The following is a 20,942-nucleotide window of genomic DNA, read 5'->3' as shown; positions in this document are numbered from 1 at the left end:
CACAGCCTAAACATCTATTTTGTTTTCCAAGCAAACCAAGAAAGAGCTTTGCCTTTGGCTTTTAAAAATATCTTAATGAGGTGTGTAATTCCAGTTAAAAATTAAACACTTTCAGTTGTTGAGACATCAGTAGTGCCACTTCCTGCTATATTTTAGGATTTTGTCTAATTGCACTCCAGTGCTATGACAGCATCTCAAGACATCATGAAACAGTGAAATTAAAGTTGGGTATCTTGCACTAAGAACAAGATTCCAGGCATTTCTCATGTCACAGACCAAAAACACTATTATATTATTATATCCCTCTGTTTTTCATTTAACAACTGGATGGATTTTTTTTTTTTTTTGTCGTCTAAGGAATTGTTTGGCTACTGCAGGCCTTTATGTACATGTTCTTACTGATTTCATAATTTTTTTTCAATTACTTCTAACTTTGCAATTCTACATGAATTTTTAACTCCACATGAAGTTCAACAAAGTCCTATTATTTACTACCTATACAAAGAAATGTAATTACTAGTAAAACATCATTAAGAGAGACCAAAACATTTATTCTGATTCTTATCTTCAAGTAAAACATTAAATTTCAGTTACAAAGGTAAGTTTTTAAATTATATTTTATTAAATAACAGAGGCATATGAATAGCAGTTCCAAAAGGATAATGAAAAAAAAAATCAAAGAAAAAATGCTGACTTTGAATTTTTATTCAGTATTTCTGAGCATACCAGAAGAGATTTCAATAACTTCAAGAAAGAAATACAGCATATTACAATCTAGAGAAACAATTAAAATTAGCAGTTTGCTGAATAGTGCCATGTTAATTTTTACAGTATCCCACAAAGATAAACTGAAGTTCTATCAAGCTGAATTATTTGAATACATCTTATAAACAGGAATTAATAAACCATTGCTTTAAAAATATAAAAGTAATGAATCTAAAGTTCTCTTTTAGTAAGTAAGAAATTCGATGTTTCTTAATTAGATGTCTCTTAACTTCACAAGTTAATGCAGTTTCTGATTACTGATTTTTTAAAAATAAAGCAGCACCACATTGAATCCACTGGTCCTGGTTTCCTCCACAGGGCACATCAATATTTGTCACCACACGGTCTCTCTCCACGCTAGCATAGACTGGTAAAGATATGCATTCCTCTGGAGAATATGGACCATATGCATCCTGTCAACAAAGAAGCACTCAGTTATCATGTAAAAAGATGACAAAACATGAGAAAATAATAATCTCCACTGGTATGGTAGCTAAAGTTAAGATACAGTTTGGACACTGCAACCTTGGTCAAGAAATTCTTCACACAGGACACTAAGGAGAAGGATTACCAACGAAGCAGAGACTTCAGAACAATGGCTCGCTCCATAACCCAAACACCAGGAGCTAAATAACAAGGGTGGTCCTATGAACTACATAGAAAAATCTTCCTTCAGCTAAAACCCTCCCAAAAATTACACATCCAAAGTATGTGCAAAGCAGGCTAAGGGAAGTGCTGGTCAGTTTTCTGCAGGGGAAAGCTGTTCAGGAGCCCCTGTGCTGTAGTGTAGGGAGCAGCTATCCTGGCAGGCTGGAGTGCTGTGGTGGCTCTGGCAGACCCTACTGCCCCCTCCATCCCTGCAGCAAACCCTGCCCTCCTCCTCCTCCTGTGGCACAGCCCCTGCTGTGAGCTGAGATACCTGCAAGCCTTATATTGCAGGAAGTATAATCCAAAAAAAAAAGCTTATCCCACACGTTCCAGGCTAATTCACTGAACTGCTCCTCTCTGCCTGCTGTCTGTACTATGAACTGCCTTGGATGCAGTTTCCTCCTAGGGCTTTGCATGGGGCACTGTCCTTATGTGTGACCACAGAATTGAGCTCAAAGACTCTGTCTAGACTTCCTAGCAGTTAACTTCAACTCATGATGTATTTAGTTACTACACATAGTTCAGGGTTTGATTTAACTGATATATATTAAGCATGTTTTCCATCACACTCAAAATGTCCTTTCCTGTCAACAGGAAAATGTCAGATTTTCAAGAACCAAATAACAAAGCAGAACACTTGTCAGAAAAGAATTTAAAATAAAAATGAGTGTAATTTTAACTCAAATCACATCAAATGTGAGTTAGTGATGCTCCAATATTAGAAAATAACTAAAAACATGACAAAGGAAACATGCAAACAATAACTCTTTCAAGCACTTTGCCTTGCATGTGGAGTGTAAAGCCATAACCAAAGAATTTTGTCCTTCCTTTTGAAAATCAACCTCCTCAGTCTTTTGGGCAACAGTGTTTCTGTGGGAGTCCAGGGTGTTCCTCTGGCTTCCCTGGATGCCTCCAGACCCTCCAGGCAGGGTGCTCAGCAGGCTTGGTATAGTGCCCAAGACCCCTGGGGACTGGATTTTAATCCCTGGAAAGAATTACCAACATTGCAGGAAGAATTACAAGTCACAAAAATTAAGTGGAGTATAAATTAGATTGTTAGAAGGTAGAAAAGTGAGTTTTTAGAAATGTTTATAATAGGGGGTTTAAAGCTAAGATGGAGGATTTTGGGCGTGGTACACCTTTTCTTCTTCATGTCATCCATCTGAGTCAGGATGGCATCACTGGAGAGGTTTGGGACAAAGTTGGACAGTGTAATAAAGGTGTCATGTATTGGAAAGTAATTGTAAACATTAGGTACATAATTTATAGTATAAATGCAAGTCCTGCCCCAAGGGCAGGCAGTGTGCCTTGGATCAACATGCTACACAAACCTCTATTAGTTAGAGAAAGAATTTCTTAGATAAGAAAGAATAAACAACCTTGGAAACCTCAGAAAATGGCTTTCTGACTCTTCTTCAGTGCTCGAGCTAGGAAACCTCGAACTCTAAACCACATAATGTCCTGTTGTGGGTGATCTCAAGTTCAGGAGACCCCACAGACAGTGATAGTTTCAATCCTTGCAGAATATCTATGTGTGATAACATTTCTATAGAGTAACTTAACAATCAGGAACTCAGCTGCTCTCAGAAGGATTGTACTTACCTCACTTATCCTTTGGTTAGCACTACTAAAGACAAAATGCTGGCCAGACAGAGCAAAATGTTAACAAGAGAATTTAAGCTTTGCCAAAGCTGGGAGCTAGAAGCTGGCCAGTTTGCCTTCAAAGACATGGTTTTACACTTTTTATCTGTTTATATCTGTTCTGTGCCTTTCTCAATCCCACTGATGTTTTAAGGAATCACATTATTGGAGGGTTAAAGCCATTCTGTGGAAGCCTTTTTGAGTCACAAATCCTTATGTCCTTGGCTTAAGTACAGTCCAAAAGTTCTCTTTGTGAGACTGCCTCTCATACAGTTCCATCCCCTTTAGTGACACCCTTCACAGCATGGGATCTATCAGTGGATTAATACTGGAAAGGACCTTCACAGTTTAATGAGAATAAGCATAATGTTAGTAGCTCAAAATACTCTGTTTAGAGCACTGCAGGATTTTTAGGGGGTTCACTCAGAGAAATCTTGTAGGCTACCTTAAGTTTGGTTGAAAATTACTTCAAAGCATTACATTATACATATACTTTTGCTCACTAGATTTCAAAAGATGCATTTATGGAGAAAAGAAAACAAAATCAAAGCCTAAGATTTCTAAGACAATATGTTCAGTTTTATGCACTCTTCTCCTAAGGAGAGGTAATGAAATTAAGGGAAATGCATGATATCCAATTCTGCTTTGGTTTCTGAGCACAGCATTTGATTATAGTCAATTTTTACAGTGACTGTAAAACAACTCAAGGGTAGACCAATTCAGAAAAACTCTCCTTAGAGACATTATGTATTTAAAGTCTGGGCAGTTGACAAGTTATGGCCTGCCTTTTATAAGAATTGCATTTTTTTCCAACACAAAGATGTCAGCTGCTCTTCATTTCAAATATAGGTACACTTGAAAAAGTTTAATTCATTGATTATTGAAGTGTCTAATTTTTTCAATTTTATAGATAAAGCTCTCTGCTGATTTCACATATAACTTTTGGATCCTACCTTTAGAGTTTTAAAAAAATAGTCTTATTCAGAAAAATACTAAAAAATCTGTTTTATTTCAAACACAAGATGAATGTCTTTCAGAACAATGGGAGGACTACTTAGAATTCTCATTTAAAATCTGTTTTTTGGTGTTACCATGGAAAACCACACATAGTACCATCCTTCACCATCCACCAATGAGCCAGTATATTAGAATGTCTGGTAATTCTGTATTTATCTCATGCACCACCTCTAAAGTAAATTAGAAATCTCTTTATTTATCTGAAAAAACAAACCCTGCAATAAATACTGAAAAACTGAAAAATCTTTCACTGGTCTAGTTTGTAAGAGGTTTTGTGATGTTTTCATTTTTTGTCTTTTTTAAAAAAAATTCAGTAATTTCCTTCCTAATGAAGCTGGGAGCAATGGTGCAGATGGTGGCTAGCATTTAATTCTGTGTTCAAGGTCTAAATCTGTCGACCTTTATCCTTCTAATGCTGTACTACAGCACTGCCAAGAGATTGAAAACTGGCAGTTACTGATATCAGAAATTGCTTTTTTAACATCCCTCTCCATCCAAGAGATGCCTCAAGATCTGCATTTTTTGTGCCATCAACCAATAAACAAGCCCCTTTAAAAAGGTATCAATGGCAAGTTCTTCCCCAGGGGATAAAAAATTCTCCATCTATCTGCCAATTGTTTGTTGCCCGCATTCTCTCACTCATCCAAGAAAAATACCCTGATAGGCTCAAGAGCCTCCACATACTATAATGCTTTATTTCCCCTGCTGGAAATAATAATGAGATTTTAAAAAAAAAAAAAAAAAAAGTTGGGACACAGGACTGTGTTAGCAATGAAACTCCTTGCACGCTACCTATCACAATATGCAAAGGTCACCATAGTGGTCTAGGCTGTCTCTAGAGTCACACCTGGACACATTTATTCCAGTCATCTTCTGATAGGATGGGCTTCCTAAATGTAGGTGGGAAGAATTCTGTAATAAGCAATTTTTGAGTTAGAAGACACATTCTTTAATGCATTCTATGTGACTTTTTACGTCATTTATGAGCGACTGCTATAACGATTGCACGGCAGAGCAGTAACGGTTGCTACTGTTTGGATTACTTTGCTTTCATCTTAAAATCTGCAAGCACTGGCATTTTTTTAAATTAGTTTAAGTAGGAGAAAGGCTTTCTTTGCTTACAGCTCACATCATACTCTCTATTTTTTTATTGCTGCTGCATTTTACTTTAATATTTAAAATGCAAAGAAAATATATTCTAGGAATGAAATCCCAGATGCATGTATACATTTACTAAATACACGTTTGAAAATATGCTAATATTTTTAAGAGAGAAAGAAAAAAGGTATGACCGAAATAAAACCCTTGCCTTCATCTAAGCAATGTAAGCTAAAGCATATTAACAAAATTACAGTAAGTTTCTGTTTTAAATAAAGTAAGTAAACTGATTTTCCTAGTAAAGACTGGGATTTTTATTTTGAAATAAAAGAAAACAGGTCAGCAACATCATACTGAAAAGCTACTACACAGAAAAAAATCAAATTATGGGTCTTGAAAGTTTAGGGCTTTTAATAATTTAGTACCTGTGGAATCCAGGCCATGTAACAAGGGAGAACAGATGACACACTGGGAGAATCATGCAGATTTTCTGAAAGTCGATTTCCATCGAAATGACAACCTTCCAGTTGTAAGCCACTGATCTGCCATGGAAATATAAAATATTCAAACATAAATAACAGAATTAAAATGTCAGTAAGGATTACACTGTGCTTTAATAAATGATGAAACTTTTTACTGTGACCAGATTTTTGAATAACAGGAAATTAATTACTGTTATGTTCTTTGTGAGAATAGGAAACGTGATTTAAAAGCAAGATCTGGACCACACTTCATTGTGAACTTCCTCTGATTTGGATTCACATTCTTTGAAATGTTGGAGAAAAATACCTGTAAATGTCATCAATTATGAAACTGCAGTTGCCTGGCATTAGATTAATGGAATTATGATAGCAACAGCCAAGTTCACAATCATTATAATGTCTAGAAGAAGAGAAGAACAATCACTGCAATAAGCATGACTTCCTGCTTGGAAGTCTGAGCACAACTTTCAAAGAATAGAATGTGCAATTACACAGCTTCAGCAGAGGCAAACAAAGTATATTGAAATAATATGAGAGAAAACTTTATTTAACAAACTCAAGATTTCTCAGATATACTGTTGTTTGATGAAGAACTTAGTAAGAATCACAGATACTACTTTAGGTAACTATGCAGTGCTTTATTTGCAATGTGTTTCAAGTGCTTTCTTTTAATTAAGTAATTTCAGCCTCTGAATTAGATGTTCTATTTTTTCTTCTTTGGAGTCTTCCATAAGTTATTGAGATCGATTCTGGATTCCTAAAAAAAAACCCCTAATATCTGCTGATTGTTTTATTTTCCCCAGTATAAATTCTAATAGTTTACTACTACTATTACTACTACTACTACTACTACTACTACTAATAATAATAATAATAATAATAATAACAATAACAACAACGTCATTTTGGCCTGTTGAAGTGAGAACTTCGGTTTTAACAGTAATAAAACTTAATTCAATAATAACTTTCATGCAGCCTTTCAAAAGGCTAACTCCAGCTGCAGCAGATCTCTAACAGAAGCTACAATCTGAAAATCATCTGTCTGCTATACTATCATAATAAAGTCCTGAATTAAACTTATCATACTGAGGTTGGCTTTCACCAAATGCAAGGTTCATAAAGCAGTGCTTCAATTAGGAAATACAGTGCTGCTGGAAATTGGATGAGTGGTCACATAAGCAAAATGGAGAAAAATGCCATTGTCTAATATATTTTCCCTTGCAAGAAACTTTGAAATATCTATCAGATTGCAAAAAGGGGTTGAAGTTGATGTTACAATGAAGAACAGTATCATAGAAGATATAATGGATATAATTTCCTTAGGCAATTTTAGTATTCTAAATCTATTTATTTGACACGAAAAGATGGAATTCAACATTAACACCGTGGGGATTATTGTCATACTTGAAAAGCAATGCTTTCCTCCCCAGTGTTAGGGGTTTTTCATTAATAATATATTAACTGTAAACTAGCTAAGACTACATTTTACATTTTTAATATCTAATTATTTTTCTGACTGTAGACAGGCATTACACTCTTCAAGAACTTGCCTCTTTAAATTAATATTTCTCTTTTAATGCTGAGCTGGGAACTCTTCCTTACAATGTGCAAGATGCAGATGTACATATTCTAATACGAAAAAAATGTTATAAAACATGGCATTTTAAAAAGACATAGAACAAAGCTGTGTTTTTCCTTGGACAGTGACCAGAGAAGTGACTATGTTCTTTGGAGCAGTCTGTGCTTCATACAGATTAGGATTTACAGTGAAACCACCCAAACTGTGGATAACCTGACCCAAACCAACCCCAAATGGAAAGTTCAGAGTAGAATTTTTGTCTTAACTTTCACACAAATTTTAGAAAGATTCATCCCCTATGTTATTCTTTCTGTCCTTCTTGCCTTCTGCAGGGAATATTTTTAGGGAACATAGTTAAACAAATAACCTTGGTGAAGTTATTGCATGAAGATTGATCTGATGAAGAGGTTTCAAAGTTTGTAGCTAGGGTGTTCAAAGCTCTGGACATCCTTAACATCTCTGAAAGAAATTTCTATACATTTCTTCTTTTGATATTGGCAGTCCCTTTGACATTACCATTTATGCATAACAACACCATTTGATCTCCTGGAAAACTTCAACCAATGGTAGAAACTCCTTTGAAGATTAAGACCAATTTTTTACTTTCATTCAATATGAAAAGACATTAATAAAAAATCCAACAACACTAGAAAAATGTACTTTCAAATATGATTTGGTTGAGTATGCCCACAGCCATGTTTTCATTTCTATAATAAGCAGTATAGAGAAATTACAAGTACTATGAAGGACATTAATTTCACAGCATCTGCAGTATAATCATAGTTATCTTTGAAACTCAGCAGAGAGTAATGGCAGAAGTGGACCACATTTTTTAATCCTTACAAAGAATTTGGCAGTTCACAGCTATTTGTACTCGTTTAGGTTCAAAAAGTTAGCTTTATACATTTCAGACTATGTTTCTTTAAAATACCTTTGTAGAAAGTGTGCTGATACCATCATCCAAAGCAGGTCTGTTTCCAAATTTCAAATTCTCTGCAACAGATTTTCCCTTACTAATTAATGCCATCATTTTCTATGACACAATGCAAATAGCAGCAGACTTCAGGAAGTCATATTTTCACTTCATTACCTCTACAGGCCTCTGTCATTAATTTATTGATATTTCAGGATGGAGGTATATTGTAAAAACAGACCTCTCTGGATGCCTTATAATAATTCATCTGCCAGTTGCTAAGAGTATAGTTTTGATATTAATACTCATATTGTGTATTCGAGACTTTTAATAATTTTTTGTTTTTCACTATGTATATTAAGTTATACCCAAGGTCATACTACTTACTACCCAATAAGTCTTTTGCCATGTTTCTTCTTTTCTTTCACTCTTTTCCACAATAAGGAAAATGGAATGCCAAAAAGAATGACTACCTGCTTTCGTACAACAGCACAATCAGTGCACAAAGCAAACAGATGTATTTGCATATCAATATGTGATTATAGTGCAATAGCCATACATTTTCAGTACCTTTTGTTAAAGCAATCCAGAGTGATATTAAAGAAGGTGTAATTTCATACAGATTGATTCTAAGTGATATTGAAGAAGGTGTAATTTTATACAGATTGATTCTAAATCAAATATTCATCACATCCTACTAGCAGAGATCCACTCCACATTACACATTTAAACCATCACCTGAATTAACATCTGATTTGATAATTCATATAAGACTAAGGTGTGTTCTTGGCCTGATTGAGTGTTCCTCTGCCTGCTTTGTAGCTTCACTGACAGTTCTAGCACTGCATGCCTCTAGCTTACAGATGATCACATGGTAAATCATTTGTATTTTTGGGTATAGAAAGATGAACTATCTACAACTGATGAAGCTTGATACCATTTTTTAAAATCATGGCAAGACTGAGAAAGCATTTTCATCATACAGATCATAAAGAGATATCCTTCTTTTCCTTATCACAGAACAAATTCTAAGCCATCAAAACCTTTTAAAATTAAAAGTAAGAAAAAATCTTGATGAACATGTCTTCAAAACCATACCTGACAGTTATACTAAGAAAGTTATAATAAGTATGTGCGACTATCAAGTTTAAATTCACCTGCATTCCTCCTTGTGCCACTTGAACAGAGACATTCTGTTAAGACTTTTAAATATTTGTCCATTCAGGGACTTGAGCACAACTCACCCACACCCTGAAACAGAGTCCCCCAACTCTGTTGAGTACAGAATCAAGTCTCTCGGTGGAGTTAGTTACATAAAGTGAAATAACAGCATTAGCATCAATTGAGACTGCTATATCTCAGAACAGCCTATACCATTGTCTGGTTCTTGTAGGGGAGTCTGTTAAACTATAATTTCTGATTTAGGAGGGAATAAAACAAGGCCCCAGATATCTCACCATAGTATGTGTTTAAGGACTTACTTATCTATTCTGCTGATTGAATTTTTTTTTGAGTTCCCACTCAGAATAGCTTCCCATTCAACAAGCTTAGCCTGAATTCTTGAAACTGCAGATACAATGTTTACTTTAACAGTATTAAAATTCATACTGCTCAGGCAAACCAACCTTAATGTACAATCCAGAGGATCCTTATCAAACACGACACATTTTAGAGAATGGTTTTACTGAATCGATGATACTTTAATGCCCTAGTTATAGTCCCTGTGGTATACAGCTTTACTAATGGGCAAGTTTCTCCTCAGTTCTCCATGAGCATGAGGAAGGAATCATGGTAGGGAAATCTAAATATTCAGCAATGAGAAGGGTTCCAAAGCCTTTCTGTTCCTCAAAGATTAAAAGGAGTGAAAATACAAGTGATTTCTCACTAATAGAGAATCAATGCATATTCATCTTACAGAGGAAAAGTTAATATGCAAATTAAGTGAAGAAACTTGACAGGATTTTTATGTTGTGGCAAAAATAACCACTCACGTAACTGCTTGGACTTTTCCTGGGGCAGAGAATTTCCTTTTAAACAAAATTCTCTTGATTTTCAATCCCTCTTAGAACATGACACATTCTTATAAAGTAATAGATTATATACATTAACCTTTCTGCCTACACACGATATAAGACTGCTAATAGTGTACTTTAACTAGTATTGCCAAAAATCTACCACATACATTCTCAGACAGTAAAACATTTTAAACTTCAGTTAGAAGTTTAATAAAAACTGCAGTACTGTTACAAAACTCTTTCCTCTCTTTGTTTATTTGCCAAGCAGCTGTATTTGCCAATCCGGCAACTGTAAAATATTGTGATATTATATAATTACAAATAAATATTAAATATTTAATATATTAATATACTGAGATAATGTTATTTAGGAGCTGAGGTACTTGATATTGACTTCTGACATTTTTCAAAAGTGTTAAGATGGTTTTGAAGAACTTCAAGTTTCTACAGTCTGCAGCTGATAGCTTGCCTACTAGAATGACTGGTCAGAGACGTGAAACTCAGTTTTGACTTACTGCTATGGCCTTAGAAGCCTTGGCTGAATCCTCAGACCATGTGATTTGCAGGCTCTGAGGTTTGTCATATGCCAGGTTTGTTCCAAGTCCTAAATGTCCCTTGGATTATTTATCTCCAAGTTCTACACCACTGTCTTCTCATGTTTCTTATGAAATGAAGTAGGCAACCATTACTTTTACTTAAATATCAAGATTGAAGTATTCACAAAATTACATTCTCTAGTTCCAACAGGAATAAATTCAACAAAGTTCAAAAGACTCCCACCTATATCCCACAGCCTTGTGTCTGTCTGTGTTATCAGACTAGAGAAGGTGCCCTGCCACTCGTTGTCTCTCTCCTGATCCAGCAATCCCTGCTTTAGCTGCACGGGTGCACACAGTCACTATTGAGTGTCCTGCATTGGGCACAAGTGTCTCTGTGAGGATGTGGTTTTAAGGGCCATGCTCCATGCTGAACACAGAACTTGGAGCTGCACAGGATTACTTTGAGATCAACCTACCTGCAGGCAGACACAGCACAGAAAACTTGTTGTCAATTGCCTACAAAATTAGGTATAAAAAAGGGGCACAGAGACCGGTGCTGACCAAAGTGGCAGTTTCACCTGGAATGTTAAGAAGTCAAATTACACTATTTGAGGTTTTGTCTCTACTTTGCTGTCAAAGCAATCAGTGGTGACTTTATGGCTGCTGGGTGTAGGTTTAACTGGTCATTTAAAAATTGTTGGGTTTTTACCATATCAGAAACTAGTCATCTTGTATCTTACTTTGGTTTACTTCCTCAGTAGTCTCCTTTCAGAAATGCTAACACATGGCCTTAGACTTACAGATTTACATGTGTATTTCCTCTGGCTATAAGCCACTTGTCTGGACAAGAGTGAGATTTTAGCTCATGAAATTGCAGCTTCAAATTTCATCTAAGAGGTGGTTGAAGGGAATGGAGCAATAAGCTTAATTTTAAAATGAGAACAATGACCAGGGAGGAGAAAAAAGATAACTGTTTTCCTTTTGTAATTTCTGTGGAATTTTGCACAGCCATCTTAGTAACTGTAAACCATTAACCAGCCTTTTTATCTCATGTACACTAGTTATTTATAGCTCATTTTTCCAGCGAGTTTATGGACAGATGACTTGGACTATACTGATAAAGCATCCTCATAAAATCTTAGTAAAACATCCTAGTAAAATACCTTAACTTGGAGTTTGCCTTCCTGTATTCGCCCTTTCCATGAAGCTGTAAATTTAAGACTGTCCACTGAACACCTCATTACTCTGCAATGGAAACACACATACAGTAAATCTTACAGATGTGTAACAACAGGATATCAAATACGAAAGCAAATCCAGTATTTTCAATGTGTACCATATCATGCTAAATCTTACTTTAAAGAAAAATGTATCTCTAACTGAAAAAGAAAAATAATCAGCATTTAAACAGGTAAGGCAAGAAATAAAAATAAGATGACTGATGACAGCAATTAACACAACTTTTTGGATCTCTGTGCTGAAAATGAAATAACCATCCTCACACATAAGGAACAATGGCAGATTAGCACAAATAGGCACATTATGTTCCCCTCACCTTGCAGTCTCCTGGCGTAAGGCATTGAGAAATGTGTCTGGATGAAACAGCTCGGAAAGGTCAAGGGTGTCTGACAACAGCTTTTCTTTCTCTGCTTTTTCCACCCAATTCTAAATGAGAGAATAAAAAAAATAAAAAAAGAAATCCTGAAATAACTGAAATTATTACTTGATTTTTCAATATTTTGAGTTAATGTGGGCATGCCAATTATTATGATTAATGAAAAATGTTTGTGCAAACATGTTGCAACCTCAAAGCTTAATATTAATTTCAATTATTTCAAACTAGTAAAAAGAAAATTAATACCCTTTCAAAATATAAACAAAAACAGCAGTTTATGTGTAACATGACTCATCCATTGTAAATAAACTCATGTTTCATTCTTTGTTTATGGCAGCTTACTTTGTACAGTGAAAAGTTATCATTGTACAGTGAAAATTATAATTTCAACAATTTTATCATTGCTGAAAACCTATTTCACCTTTACTTACCAGGGAGTTTATGTTTTCCATCAAAATAGCTGCCATTTCTGTCTTTGCTTTAATAAGTTCAGGAAAATAACTGCATTCCTCTTAGGTATGCTTTAAGATCACTTTTTTCACATAAATGGCATATTTTATGGAAGAAACGCTTGATTTTCAATCCGCAATAACAGTTTTTGTAAGTACTTGCCAAGAGATTTTTAAAATATTTCCTACTACTAGGTCAACGCTGCCAATTTTAGTATATTAGTTTGAGATGTGAATTCGCAGAATTTATTATAAGATAAAAACTAGCCTCTGTTATACTTGGCAATAAATGAATCTAATAAAGGTGGGGGAAAAAACTGCCCTCAATTATCCTTACAGAGCACATGCCTCAACCTTCCACTCTTTCTTGCTGGCAGCTGTGAGCCTGTTAGGAGCAGCAAGCTTGGAACTTCCCACCACTGCAACACCTTTTGTGCCCACATGAGAAAAGAGATACACATTGCACCATGCAATCTTTATAAATCACTCATCCTGAGAAATGCAATCTTAGTTTGATCCTCAAGACATTAACCACCTCAGACAAAGCACTTGCTCTTCTTCAAACAGGTTATTTAGGTACCTGACTGGCCATGCAACAGTCCAGGCTCAAAATCTTCTGAGACATTTACATGGTATCTTTTTTGGTACAACTTATAAGACATAGCTACAGTCCTTACTGTGGCACTGAAGTATGAATCTGAAGACACTGTATACCCCACCCTACAAGTAAGTTCTTCACAGATAAAATCTTCAAGACCAGGCTGGATGGGGCTCTGAGCAACCTGGCCCAGTGGAAGGTGTCCCTGCCCGTGGCAGGGGGCTGGAACCAGATGATATTTAAGGTATCTTCCAACCCAAACCATTCTGTGATTCTACAAATACTAAGACAGAAACTAACCAGAAAATAAGATTTCACATGTTATCACTAAACAGAGAAAGACAAGCCCCTCTCCTTTCTAAGTACCAACACTCAGGAAATTATAAAGTTGCTGCAGTCAATGAATAAAAAATCTTGGAAGTTACAGTCTCATCACACAATGTACATGTCAAGCAGCCATATCATGTTTAAAAAGTATTTAACTGTATTGTTTGAACTGCTGACAGATGAATAATTCCATAGAACCATTTTGGAAACAACAAAATCATCAAAAATGCAAGGAGGTATCACTTAGCAAGTTTTATTTTATTTTGGCAGTGTGTCACACACATCTCCATAATGTTTCCACCATGTTCAAGCTTTTAATCAGTTGTTTTTTTATCTGCCACATCCCTGATTATGAGCCCTCAACCCAAATGATAATAAATCCTTTCAGAGATTTTTGCTTTCCATTTTCATTAGGTAAATGTACACAGTTAATGTATCTTGTCTACATGACTCTTTTAATGACTTCATATAACTTAGGACTTTCCTTTATCATATAGCAGTAACTGTATTCTGGTTTAGGAGAGGTTTTTTAAATTGTTTTATGTAATAAAAGTAGACATAATTTCAACTTTTATTTAATATAATCATTCTATTGCTGTTATAAAATAAACTTTTAATGTAACTGCTAAAGAGAAACACTGTCAGGTACACAGAATTTTATCTATCATCCAATTGAAAGACCAGTATGGGTGATATTTATTCTGAAGTTATATAATTAAGTAGCACTAGGATGTACACAGTAAGAAAAACTTTCATTAGATCACAAAAGCAAAGTTGTAATGGCTTGTACTGCTCTGTATAAAGCCGAATATATAGCTCATTTACATCCATTTAAATAAATATTTTTTATGTAATAAATGTATTTTACAACTCAATTGTAAAAAATATCCTTATGCTTATTTTAGTCCTCTAAGACCACATGACAGACTATACAGGGAAATGCTACAGTCTCAACACCACACTGTTAACAGATCATTTGTCACTGGTAGTCCCACTGCCACTGCCATAAGGCTGGAGCAGAACAGGTGTTGATGGGAAGGAAGTTTAAGCTAAGCTGCAGAAAGACTGAAGTGATGTTTCTCGAAAGGGAGAAATCCTATAACATATAACATCCCTCACCCCATCCAACTCTGATAGAAACATGTACTGGTTGCATCTGTCAAAGTGATGAAAAGTTGTTTACTTCTTATTCATCTTGGATGGCCATGCAGCATTTCAGTCTGAAGGGCTTTCTTCCATCACCAGCTCTTATATAACTATATAAATATTATACCAACAATGTGGTCTACAAGTCCAAATATCCCAACCCTGAAAACATGTTTATTCCAAAATCTAAAAAACCAAAAACTCTATCATCCACTTCTCTTTGAAACTGTTTATTTCAAAATTTCATTATTTCAATATTTTCTGAATATTTCTTATTACAATTGCACTAGAAATTTAACTTGATATATTAATTTATAAAATTATGTTTATAAATACAGTATCAAAACTAACCAGCCATACCCAAAATGTCTGCAGGATAGTGCAGAATTTCAATTAATGTGGGGTTTTGTTTGCTATAATAAAAGCAATTTCTTTTCTTTTCTTTCCCCTTACAAAAAACAGTCTATAAGCATGGTCTCAGGTGGTTCAAAGAATATTTTTTCATGCATCTTAACATCAAATAAACATCTATTTCACTTTCAGAGAGAAATCTTCCTTATCATCTATACTCCCAAAGCAAAAATGAGCACCTCACTGAACAGTGGAAAGAATAAGGAGGATGACAGATTTTCACATTATTATTTATACAGCTTTAGGATCACAGAATTCCTCTAAAATTAAGCAAGTACTCTTCCTTCACCAGTTTTAATTCATTCCAAATGTAGATTCTTCTACTGCAGTTTTCTATTGCTGTGGTCCCCAGAAAGAACTTATGCTGAAAAAGAGAATCATATAAATCATCACAGGAGTGATTTCATTTTTGTGCCTAGATGGAAAATTGTATTTAGTGTTACATGAATATGCATAGCCAGGAACCACACATTATAATTATGTTTTTCTACTAGTTCTAGAAATTTTCCACACTATTAGGGAAAGAAGTGCAGAACTTTGGCTAAGTCTGAGACTCAGTTAACTGGAGTTTAGACTGAGCAAAGGTTCAACGAGCAGTCATATTTTCCTTACAGTGCAGCAGCTATTCTACAGGTGTGCTCTTCAGTGCAGGCATTCAGTGGTAAACACCAGCAGGAGTGACAGTGTTACAGCTCAAAGAAATGAAATAGAGGGATTCTTCTAGGCACTGAGCCCAGAGGGGGTAATGCCTAGGGTTCTGAGGAACAACTGATATACAACAATTTGCTCCCTTGTGCTAATTTTTTGTATGTGAAATCCTTGAGCCATTATTCTCGAGGCAGTTATCCTTTATTAAATGAACATTTGAATACTGCAGTATTCCAGGTATATGATAAGGTGTTGCCCCATGCTTACAAATGATAACACAGTAATTTAATTTGGAGTTTATGTTTGGTTTTAAATTTTCCTTTCCCTTCCCTTTCCTTTCCTTCAGTGTGACACACCTCAGAGCCCCCCTGTTTGCTGAGGAAGCCTGAGCAATAGCACAGCAGCACAGTGTTACAGCACGAATGTTCTAGGCCCCTTAGGATCAGCATGCTGGCTAACCATGTGCTAGAAGCAGATACGCAGTAGGGTATAGCTGACAGAAACATTAGCAAATGTGATCTCATTCTGGTTACTGTATTAGTTCATTTTTTATCAAAACAGGAACTTAACTTCCCCTGAATTTCTGTTTCCTACATTTAATACGGATACCAGAACAATGCATAAGAACTGGAATAACATACTGACAAGCTCATGATTGATGTATGCCAAAAATACCTACTTTCAGCTAGGTCCTGTATGATCACCAAACACAGAATCAAGTTAGACAATACACTTACATTTCATGCCTTCTAGTCTCTTCTTTCCCAAGTACATCAGTCACCAGGCACTAGACTGCAGTTACACAGCAGAGTATAACTGGGTAAAGACGTCTAAGATCTGGATTCCTTGGTGGAAACTCCCCATCTTCAAAAATAAGTACCAGGGGATGGAAAACAGTAGCATACAGCATTAATCTATAGGTAATAAGACTAGAGTGCCTACAATAATACTTGGACAAAGTCAGGACTACATCAGACATAAATCCTTTGTGGAGCTCTGGAGCAGGGATGCTGAAATCTATATTGTGATGGTACTGCTATGACTAAACACAGGTACAGAATACTCAGTGTATTAGCCACTGGTAATGATGGGATGCACTGCAGTAATTTATTTTACAGTACCAGCTTGAAGGCTACGTTACAATGAAGAGAACCAACAGAGAACTGCTTCCTTTGCTATGGCTCATTTTCATTGGTAACACCCCATGAGATAACACATTTCCCACTAGCATCTCCCTCACAGTCCTTGTTCCTCTACTGAAGCAATGACCCCTTGAACAGTAGCCACCGGTCTCTCTCAGTTTTGTTCTTTCTTGTTTACCAGTCATTTATTTTTTGCTAACATCCTCTCTTAAGGCTGTCAAAATACAGAGAAAATCTCTCACCCATGCCTTGTCACAGAACTCTACTGCATTAGTAACTATTGAGGCTTAACCTAACTCTCAGCTAAGAAAGAATGTTAATCATAATAAAGCAAACTAATCAGAAATTACTTAACTCTGTGAGGTCTATATCCCAAAATACCTAAAATATACCACAATTAAAAGGCAAAGAAGGAAATCCGATTTGTTTTTTCTTTACACAAGAAAAAGAGATCACAGAATGGAAACAGTGACTGATGCAACTGCATTTAAAGAAATTAAGTAAATGATGTCTAGTCTGTGATGTGGCATCCTGGCACACCATGCTGGCTCATGCCAAAGTTGCTTACACTCCATTTGTCCTGGTTTACAATACAACATACATATTCTATTACCATCTGAGAAGGGTGATCATCCTTATCTCTGTGGGAAATGTCTTCTGTTGATGGGCCATAACTGATAAGGGTGATCATCCTTATCTCTGTGGGAAGTATCTTCTGTTAATGGGCCATTGAGTCCTACTGTATAACTGAGAAGATTACATCATCCCATTGGGAGATGCTCCAGCCAGGAGGACAAGCCAAGCCTTTCCTACCTAGATAAAAACTGAGGTTTAGAACGCCAAAGGCAGCCTTTTCCCACTGGATTCCAGAGGAAGAACCAGGTTTTTACCCACATCATCGCTGGACCCTTTGGAGGAAAACTGCACCAGCACCCTGACTGACAGGGTATCAGGTTGTATTCTGACTCTGTCAGTGGTTTTATTTTTATTATTGCATGTATTTTGTTTTTTCTCTTTTTTTTTCCTCTTCCCTATTAAAAATTGTATTACTGACTTGAAGTCTCACTGGTTTTGCTTTTCAAACCAGTACACCATTAGACAGAACACTCCAACACAGGGTTACTACTCAGACTAGCAAATAGTTTGTACAAAAAAAGAACAACTTTGTGTAGAGTGTAATTGTTGTTTTTTTAAATTGATGCAGTAAGCTGGTATGGATTGTTGTTTGCTCCTACATTATAAAGCTAAGGCAGTTAGCAAAAAGGCACCTCAAGTGCAGCATATCAGCTCTCTGAAGCTCATAAATACTTTTATTAAACCCGAAAGCAAATTTCTTTTGTTGTGGCCAATCCCAAAAGAGCAGCTCATCATAAAGGCTGTAGGTCTCTTTCAGATGCTCTGTCACACTTGAGAGCTAAGAGAATGCTGAAGAGCATTAGCATGGCATAAAGCTTCAGTCACATCTGTTCTCAGGAAGCAACCCAGAAAAACATACTTTAGGGAGCAATTTCAGCAAAAAAAATATTGCACATTTTGTTAAAGAGCAAACATTTTTGGGATATTTTTTCAAATTAATTTGGTTTTCTTTTTTTAAGCCATAATGGCTTTAGTTTTTAAATTACTTCCATTACACAAATAATTTATTCATTAAATTAAACATTTTGGCAACCAATCCAATTGCAATTCAGAGTAGCTCCAAATTCAACACCAATTTAGGTTGCTCAGGGCATTGTCTAGTTCTGTGTATCTCCTAAGATACCTCCACAAATCATATATTTCCACAAAACTCTCTGGACAATACGGATAATGTCTTTCACTTTAGAAGCTGAAAACTAGACAAGCATTTCAGATGTGGCTTAAAAAAATGTAGAAGAAATAGTAACTTTATATGGCCTTTATTAAGGTCATCAGGAATATTGCATTTCTATGGTATCTTTGGATACACCCAGGTTTTTTTGTTTCAGTTTTATTATTCTAGCAATATCTTAATGTGCTTCTTATTTGATGGATTCTTCTGTTGATATATTCAAATAATTTCTTTTTACTTCCTCAGTGTGTAAAGTACATGAACACACATGACAGAATACATTTTTTTCACAGCTTTGTAATCTGTGTGTCTGCAGAATTAATGATATTTGGCTAAGTTCTAAATTATTTACTGCCTTTTGCCTAATACATAGGCAATTTCAACTGCCTAATTTATTGCACGGGATAATGAAATATTAGAAATAACACTGAAAATGTTAATGATAGAGAACCTATAAGAAAACACCGCGTATGTATAAGGAAAAGGACATACAACATGCACCTGTATAAACCTGACAGAAATTTTGAAATTCAAGTTCAGATGTAGGGAACAAATTTCTCATTGGATCGTAACTCTCTTACGTAGTTCAGAGTGACTGTGGAATTACCAGTATGAATATATCAATATGCTTTTGCACATTCTCCTCCATGTAGGGACACACATTCTAATTTAGTTGCTATTTATAGCACTCAGCTGAACATACTCAGAAACATAGAGCACAAGGGTATTTATCCTCCCTGCCTTTAAGCATTACTTACACCCCTTAAATATGAACCTAAGATTCCCATCACTCTTAAAAACTCTTCTACTTTGACTCAAGGCTTGGTTTCTTTTTTCTTCAATTATGTACCTTGCTGAACTTTTAGAGACAAAGACCACACCAAAAAGAACTCTATATTTTTTTTTTTTTTAATCAAAAAAAAGAAAAAAGAAAAAAGCCAAATCTGAATGTCTTTCTGTTGACTTCAATTTCAAAATGCAGTCATGTCTGTTTACAGAATTGCTGAGTGCATTTGTATCCTGCTCTGATTGCTTTATTTGACTGTGAATTCTCAACAGTAAAACTACTGCACACTCAACAGATAAAGAAGGGTTTAGTCAAGAATTATTCTTATGACTATTTTCCTTCACAAACTACATTTGCAGTGACAGCCTTGAAACTTAAAAGGCTCTGAAATGTTAAATATTTTTTGCACATTTGCAAAGGGATACAATATGAAACTGTAATAATTTCAAATTCAGTAATATGGCATCTCCTTCAAAGAGAGAAAGATAGGTCAGGATGGGGCTATATTTCTGCCTTCCCCCAGTAGAAATGACACAAAGATTGCTAATCAGGGATGATGCTCGCTTGTGGAATGGAAATCTGTTTCTAATAAAAAACGGGCTTTTATTTAATACATATCTGCAAATGACATTTGAGAAATAGTTACCATTGCATGTTACCATTGATTTTGACCACTTAAAATCTCAAAACAGGAGATTAAATGCTTTGCAAATTGTTACACCAACCCAGTTCCCAGCAAACCATCTAGAGGTTTTGAACACAGCTACAATCACACTACCTTTTAGTTACAAATCTCTACATAATTTATTTCTACATATGAGCTTCTAAGTATGAAATCAGAATTACAAATAAAACAATAAAGGATTTTTAATAGATTGCTTACTTTTAGTAGACAAGAGTATTTCTGTCAGTATAGTGGTGACCAGAACAGCAAGTTACTGTAACCAAGGGCAAGTCCATGTAACCAACCTAGTGGCCTTTTATGATGGAATAGCTACAGCACAGGACAAGGGAAGGGCTAAAAATCTGGATTTATGGGCATCTATCTAGACTTCTGTAAAGCCTTTGACATGGTCTCTCACAACATCCTTCTCTTTAAGCCAGAGAAAGATGGATGTGATGGGTAGTTTGTGAGAGGGATAAATTGGCTCACATCCAGGGGGTGGTGATCAGTCACTCAGACACCCAATTAACATCAGTGACAAGTGGTGTCCCCCAGGGGTCCATACTGGAACCAGTGTTATTTTGTATCTTCACTAATGACATAGATAAAGGGATCAAGTGCACCCTCATCAAGTTTGCTGATGACACTGAG

The 20,942-nt window shown here is 35.6% G+C and overlaps 1 protein-coding gene across 1 annotated transcript in view; it reads right to left on the bottom strand.

The window, feature by feature from the left end:
- Window positions 1-1,019: 1,019 nt before the first annotated feature.
- Window positions 1,020-20,942, bottom strand: part of DYNC2H1 (dynein cytoplasmic 2 heavy chain 1) — a 148,359-nt gene continuing 128,436 nt past the window's right edge. The window contains exons 86-89 of the mRNA XM_062514583.1: window positions 12,253-12,362; window positions 11,861-11,942; window positions 5,595-5,711; window positions 1,020-1,178 (exon numbers count right to left, since the gene is read on the bottom strand). Coding sequence (XP_062370567.1) covers window positions 1,020-1,178; window positions 5,595-5,711; window positions 11,861-11,942; window positions 12,253-12,362 — 468 coding nt within the window. The remainder of the gene's footprint in view (window positions 1,179-5,594; window positions 5,712-11,860; window positions 11,943-12,252; window positions 12,363-20,942) is intronic.

This window comes from Cinclus cinclus, chromosome 2 (assembly GCF_963662255.1).
Source record: "Cinclus cinclus chromosome 2, bCinCin1.1, whole genome shotgun sequence".
Classification (NCBI taxonomy): domain Eukaryota; kingdom Metazoa; phylum Chordata; class Aves; order Passeriformes; family Cinclidae; genus Cinclus; species Cinclus cinclus.
Note: the sequence above shows the minus strand (reverse complement) of the source record. Positions and strands in the feature narration are given on the sequence as shown.